General features: G+C 40.9%; 1 protein-coding gene across 1 annotated transcript; it reads right to left on the reverse strand.

Moving 5' to 3' along the window:
- Positions 1-368: 368 nt before the first annotated feature.
- LOC145009244 (uncharacterized) lies at positions 369-7,149 on the reverse strand. The gene is made up of 9 exons (XM_078967937.1): positions 6,795-7,149; positions 6,304-6,518; positions 6,080-6,233; positions 5,763-5,984; positions 5,484-5,690; positions 5,204-5,402; positions 5,057-5,126; positions 4,771-4,981; positions 369-4,364 (listed from the first exon to the last, which is right to left on the reverse strand). The coding sequence occupies exon 9, from the start codon at positions 2,616-2,618 to the stop codon at positions 678-680; it is 1,941 nt and encodes a 646-aa protein (XP_078824063.1). The 5' UTR covers positions 2,619-4,364; positions 4,771-4,981; positions 5,057-5,126; positions 5,204-5,402; positions 5,484-5,690; positions 5,763-5,984; positions 6,080-6,233; positions 6,304-6,518; positions 6,795-7,149; the 3' UTR covers positions 369-677.
- Positions 7,150-7,366: the final 217 nt, after the last annotated feature.

Consider the following 7,366-nt stretch of genomic DNA (forward strand, 5'->3'; position numbering starts at 1 on the left):
ACGTCTTTACAAAAGCTCTTCCTGAAGCATCATTCAATAAAATATTGCAAGGACGAGGTATGATGGAATCTGAGTCAGTACCTCACGCTACCTCTCAAACTCAAACGTAAGAACCGAAGCCAACCGAACGTTCGGGTTCGGTTCAACTATCTGACCCACTCATTTCTTCAAAGGTAGTTTTTCAATGTTGTATATTACTTGTACAATTCTGTTTTTCCTCATTTGATTCAAAAAAAAAAATCTTGTAATTGATGAGATTAAACAAACCTTTAATCTATAAAGATCGATTAGATCTTGAACAAGTAAGTAAACAAAGATGATATAAACACAATAATAAGAACAAGACAAGATGGAATCAAACGTGTCGAATGATTAAACAAAATCCTCAAAAGAGCTCGATTAAGAACATCAACTGTAGAGGATTGGAAGGTTACAAGAACGATCAAAGAAACCTGTTGTCATCTAGATGTATCGCTATTCTCAGATCTCTAAAAACCTTAACCTAATATGCATGCAAGCGTAAACATATATACAAAACATAAAAGGTTCACGGTTGGACAGGCCCAAACCGGTACACAAAAAGCCTTAAGCTAAACGAGCCCAAAAGACGCAATCAACAAAAATGATTTTCAGCCCAACAATCTCCCCCTTTGCGTCAATTTGGAGCGAGACCTTCACTAATTACTGGGGCCAGCAGCTGAAGCAGGTACCTTCTTCTTCACGGTGCTAAACAGACATTTGGTGATTGAAAGAATGGTTTGTCTAAACCGGATGTACCAGTTAATCATATCTTCAAAATACTTGACATCATCGGCCGAGTTCTCTTTACACCGTTTGACAATGAACAGCACATGCTCCAAACAGGTTGTGGTGTAAAGATGCTTGTCAGCTAAAGCGAAGAGACATTTCTGTCCTTCCGCTCGAGTGAACATAACCGTGTTGCGTCTCGGGTCGATCCTGCCTAGTAGCATTTGATTGAGATCACTGGCCGATCCCACAGGAGCAATTTTAGGTTTCTTCTTGAAGACTGTGGCGACCTCCTGATCCATAAGGGCAACCTCCATGATGTAGCAGATTAACATCCTTTTGACATGGTCTAGAATGGGACCATATTCAGCTTCATTAGTCAAAAGGATATTATACAGGACAATCCAATCATGAGGATTTAGATTCGGTAGATCTGCCAGGGAGATAAGATGAGCAGTTCTTGCAGATCTCCGAATCAATTTTAACCGAACGTTTATAAAACATCCCTCAGTATAAGGTTTTAGCACCCAAACGTTTACAATCTTCTGGGCGCTCCATGTAAGGAATTGTGGACGAGCAGCCGCCAGATAGAAGTCAATGAGCTCCCTGTCAAGCTCAGCGTTCGGGTGAGGGACTTCAAAGATGTTAGAGAAGACGTGGAAGATGAACGCCTTTCGAGTCAGCGGCATATCGAACTGCGAATTGACAGTGTTGTTGCAGTCGAACGATATAACCGGCTCGAGCCATAAGATGCTGGGAGTTTCAATGGCCTCTTTGATTAAGCGTTCCCTGGTCCCAGCAGGGAAGAGAGTCTTTCGGCTCTCAAGGAGATCGTGGGCTTCTTTTTGTTTGCGTTCGGCTTCGGCAGCCTCACGCGCCACACGACTGGCATCTTCACCAACCTTGCGACTGTTCTTTCGTTTTAAAATGTCAGCAATGGTCTCCTTGTCGCCTTCTTCATCTTCGTCCTCAGCTACGTTTTTGCCTTTGTACTTCACACCCGAACCTAAAGTTTGATCAGTTGGAGATGGTTCGGTCGTGTGAGTAGCTTTGGAGGAAGGAGGTGGTTTTGATCCTGTCTTCTCATCTCCCCCTTGTTTCGGAATGGACACAAAACTTGGGAGGCCTTCTACTTTGTTAAGAAGATCGATGGCTGGAGAGAGCTTTTCAGCAAGGGAACGCCTCACCGAAAAGTTTAAGATTGGATCGTGTGCTTCCAGAATGTTGGATATAACAGCGTGGACATCCGAAACACACGTCTTGACCACCTCCCGTTCAGATCGAAGATCTTCCAGTTGTTGTTGGGATTGAGAGAGTTGTGTGGTCTTGACTTCAACTGCAGTTGTTTTGATTGCCAGATCGTCCATTAACGAACGCTCGGTTGCCAGATCTTCTTGTAGCTTGGCGAGGCGAGCATCAATGGAGACAGTAAAGACCGAGTTGTCGTCGCTTATGGTTTGGCGTAGAGTTGCGAACGAAGGCAACTCCGATGAGACAAAATTGACCAATTGTTGGACCATTGGTTCCAAAGATGCCTTTGTGGCATCTGCACTTTCCTGCAGGGACTGCAGCAGGGTAGAGGCATCAGAAAGTAGTTTATCGACTTTTTCGGTCGCTGCCTCACATGCCCTTGTAGATGCCTGAATTGCAGCAGTTACTGAGGCCGCTGAATCGTGTTGAGCCCTAGAGAAGGCATCAACAATCTTCTGAAGGGCAGCTTCAGACAAAGTGGACTGTTGGTTAGACGAGGAGGCGAGAAGTAGGTCAATCTTCTCGTTGAGCTCTTTGAGATGTTTCTTGGTTAATGGAGCATCGTCCTCCTCGTCACTTTGAACTTGAAAATGACTATAGTAGACCGAATCAAAGATCATGTTTTATCCCCCAAGATAAGGGTTTTCACCCTCAGATGCATTTTCAGGAGATAAAGGGGGGGAAGAGGTTGGGGGTGTGGTGGTTTTGGTAGGATCATGTTGAGTGGGTGATGGTATAGTTTCGGTTGGTGGTTGAGTATAAGGAGTTTCGGTTGTTAGGGTTTTGGGTTGAGGAGGTTCGGTTACATGAGGTGATTCGGTTGTAGTTGTAAAGATTGGTGGTGGGGAAGGAATTGGGGAAATTTGTAGTTCTATCTCTGGGGTAAGGGACCGAGGTGGTGTATTGCCTCGTTGAGGAGATGCATCCCCTTGAGAGTCGTCAGAACCCGAAGTCTCACCCTCAGAGTCGCTCGAAGAAGAGGGTATAACAAGCTTTCGCTTCGGTTGGGTCTTCCTCTTCTTCGGTGGTGGGGATGGTGCGGCTTTTGGCTGTTTCCTCTTTTTAGGAGAAGGTCTCTTTGAAGCTTTGGAAGCTTGCTTTCCTTTTTCTGCCTTTTTACCTCTGCTCACCGGTTTATCTGCATCATGAATAGACCTGAGCATATCCGGGGTCAGATCCCTTGGACCAGATGGCCTTAGCTCCTTGAGCTTCCGAATCAACCTGCTATCCGAAGGCACATCACCGTACATTGACTCCGGGATAGAGCCAATAAAGGAGAATTTTGATGCATCTGAGACGATGATCTTCTTGGTATGGAAAGTACCAACAGAAGACATCGATGCACCTTCAGCAGTGGGAACATCGAATCTGTCCATGGCCCATTTAGTTATCAGTATCCAGAATCAAGCCAACGAGACTTCAGAGTGTCGGGATGAAGAGGAGAGGCTTTGAATAAGTTGTTTCCATAGAACAAACCCATAATCCAGGTTGATCCCATTGTAAACTCCGTACATGATGGTGAGGAACAGACGACTTGCACCATCGGATCCTGAACTTCTCTCCGACAAGCCCTTGAAAAGGACTGTAAATAAACCGTTCCATTGTGGCGGCAAGCATGACTTTTTGAATTTTGCAACAGAGGTAAGAACTTCTGTGTATCCCATGTTGTAAAACATGTTATACAGATGACCAATCTGTATCGACTCCGGATGAACTTTGGAATGGTCAGTAGCAAATCCGAGCAAAGTGTAGAAACGCGGGCGAGAGACGGAGGTTTTGTGATCTCCAATCTCGAAAAATACCCGGTCGACAGCCTTGTCGTAATATGCAGTCGCGTAGACTTGCGATAGGGCCGCCATCGGCACCAATTCGATTCTGGAAAGTGCTGGAACGAGTTGGGAATACTTTAAGCACTCTATGACCGGCGACATGTAGGAGTCGTATGTCATTGGGTTAAGATCAATGACCAAACATTGTTGTGGGCGAATGGGAAGAATCTGTGAGGTAGCATGAACTGAAGAGGAGTCAGCCATTGATGCAGGTGAGAAGAATGCATGAAGGAGATTCAACCTCTAACGACTCTCCTTCCAACAACGCTCAGGTTGAGGGGGAGCCAAGAGCACAAGTCGAGGGGGAGCCAAGCTCAATCGAAGAGGCCTCAACACCAGGAAGCTCAGAACCACAAGAAACACCTGAACCTCATGTCTTACAAAGCTCATCAACTGAGGGGGAACATATAGATATGACACTCGGTTACGATAGCCAATCTAAATCACAAACTCTAACTTTTATTTTATTTAATCTTGTTTTACAAAACTTACCACTATTACGTCCCATTAACTTAACAAGTCCTATACAACTTAGCCCTGTAAATCCCAAACAAACAAAGTGTGTGGATCAGCAAAAAGAGATATTATTTTTTCAGCTTTACATAAACTAGATTATTGGACCTGAATAATATTTTTTTGCAATTTTGGTCCTAAAACAGCTTTATTGCAATTTTAGGCTTTAATGACACCCTTTTTAACCTATTTGAGGTTTTTGTAATGTTTATTTGTTTAGTATTGCCTATTTTTGCAATGTTAGGCCTAAAAAGCAAATTTGGTCCTTATTTGAGGTTCTTGTAACAAGTATGGTCCTTGTCCAAAGTAAAAGGGCTCTTTTTGGCCCCTAAGTTAATCGAAATGTTTCCAATTTTGGTCATTTTACTTGAAAAGGAAGGGACGAGCCAAATTTACAAAATATAATTCACAAAAAAAAGTAAAAGCTAACCTTCACGTTTGCGGGCTTCTTCTTCCTCCCGTTGCGGGCCCCTAAGTTGAGCCTTTCTTTTTTCAGTCTTCAAATAAAACAACATTTTCCATTTTAGGTCCCTTTCCTCTTTTCGTGCCTTGAGGATTTGGCCAAGTCTTTCCTCTCTCTCAGCTCTCATTCTATCATACTCTGCCTTTTGCCTGCTCACAACTTTTTCCTCAAGCTCCATCTGTGCACATACATGAATAATAAGAAAATATGACAAGATATTACATACACATTACACTAAAAATACAATACATACCTTATGTTCCACAACACGAGCAAGTCTATACTTCTCCTTCATGACGCTCTCTACTCAGTTCAATCTCAAGCTGCATGCAAAAAAATAAATTAGCAAGTAAACTTGGGCATTTACATCTTTTTTTATGTTACAAAGTAAGTAGATTACCTATTGTTCATGTTCATGGCGGAGTTTCTCTTCAGCCAAACATCTTTCAAAAGCAGCTTCAATGAGAGGTGCAACCTCTTCCCTTTTGGCTCTTTCAAAATGATTGCATTAGTTTTTGCATCTTCTTTTCCATTTCCTGCCTCTCTCTAACTTGCACTTGCATTGCTAACTCCATCAAGGATTGCTTCGTCACCTTCTCCTGTAATGTCAACAGAAACAGCCAACAATCATCAACATGAAAAAAGGACCAATCTTTCTTCTTTTCTTTTACTTTACTTACCCCTTCAATGATGGGCTTCTTTCCTTTCTTTTTGATACGTTTCCCAACATCATTAAGTAATGCTTGTGCTTCTTCACACTCCCGTTCCTCAATTTCTTTGAGGATGCATTGGTGCTTCTGTTATTCAAACTTGGTTGCAAGTCTTTTTTGTTTTGCTTCTTCGGTTTTCTTCTGTAGCTTTATTCTTTTTGTCTCCTCTTCTCGTTCCTTTATGACAGAACTTTAGGGTTAGAAACACATGTGTGTGTAAGTTTAGAAAATAAATGAATCAGTACCAACCATTTCAAGAAGGTGGCGTTCTTGTTCTTCCTTGCATTTTTCAGTGATGGATTTGCGAGCTAGAAGCTTTTTGTGCTCTCTATCAACAATATTTGCCACGCTTGGAAGCAATGCACTTAATTTTGATGCTTTGGATTTAGAAGGATAGACCAGGGACCTTGATTTGTTCAGATTTATAGCCAAAACACTCAAGTGGTCTTGCAGGGTGTCGGATTCAAAACCCTTGAGAAAAAAACAAGTAGACAATATAAATATAAATAAATTAAAAAAGAGAGAGAGAGTCAACAAAATTATGCAAATTAGACCCAAAAAGTCACCAAATATAATTAAACCCTTCATGTGGTCAACTTTCATAGCATTGAAATTATGCTTGACAGCATCTACAGAGATCCTCTCTACAACTGAGAAGTGAAAGAAATGAACCATTTTTTATAAAGTCTCAACTGTCATTGTTTGGTACACTTGAGACACCTGATATGGAAATTCAAATTATTAGGTAGGCTTCAACCTATTTATTTGTCAAACAAGAAATTAATCATACCTGTTGTAGGAGTCTTAAGGTAACGTAAAAATGAACTAAGAAAGTTTCACTTCTGGTACATAAGATGCTGAAGATATCTTTCCCGAAGTTTTGCAATCTTTGTCAACAAAGGCTGTACTTTTGATGCCAAATCGAAAGGCAAAAATTCATTTTTCTAGAAGATGATACAGATCCTTCACTTCTTGAGTTACGCATGTCATCACCCCTTTAGAAACCTGGAAAACAAAAATCATGTTACATACTTTGTTTTGTTTCTTGCATTCAACTCTTGAACAAGATTCATTAAACAGATTATACTATAAAACCGCCGAAAAAATTACAAATTATATCGTTATAACGACAACTTAGTAGGCAGAATTCAATTCTTATTCAATGTACTTTGAATAAAAAATCAATTGTTTAACAATTTTAACACCAATCCGATGTAAAAACCTAAGTCAATTGGCTTATTGGACTACAAATGAAGTAAGAGAGAGAGAGAGAGAGAGTACGATTTTAGGTTGAGGGAGGTGAGAATTGAACGGTTGCTAGACTAAATCTCACGGACGTCCCTTCCCTCCGCCATTTGATCGACACCGTTTCTCATTTGAGATCAACAACGTCGCTGCACACAATCACATGTCGTCATTTCCTTTAAGATCCCTAATTACACTGCGGATGTCTGAAATGTTCGGATTGACTTCGCCACCGAGGTCATGGATACTCCTTTTAATGCGTGATCGCCTAATGCTGCTTCCAAATCTGAAATGTGATACGAATAATATGATTTGGGGAAAAATATGTTGCTTTCACCGAAGTCGAAGATAGAAAACCAGGGAATACAGAATGGGGTTACTGGGATGATTTGGGGAGATGTAGCTTTAAGTAAAAATAAATAATACGACATAATATATATACAATTTTTATTTAGGTAATTAAGAAAAAATCATAACTTTTTAAATTACGATGATATCATTTTCTTCTTTTGTTTTAAGATTTTTACTAGTTTCCTTTAAAATAATTTTATATATTTTGCTACGGGAAATATATTACATAGCTATTTAACTACGGAATAATTCGTAGA

This window comes from Lactuca saligna, chromosome 8, assembly GCF_052625555.1.
Source record: "Lactuca saligna cultivar CGN05327 chromosome 8, ASM5262555v1, whole genome shotgun sequence".
In the NCBI taxonomy this organism is placed as follows: domain Eukaryota; kingdom Viridiplantae; phylum Streptophyta; class Magnoliopsida; order Asterales; family Asteraceae; genus Lactuca; species Lactuca saligna.

Coding starts and splice junctions, on each gene's coding strand:
- LOC145009244 (XM_078967937.1), bottom strand. CDS start 2,618: ATGATCTTTGATTCGGTCTACTATAGTCATTTTCAAGTTCAAAGTGAC.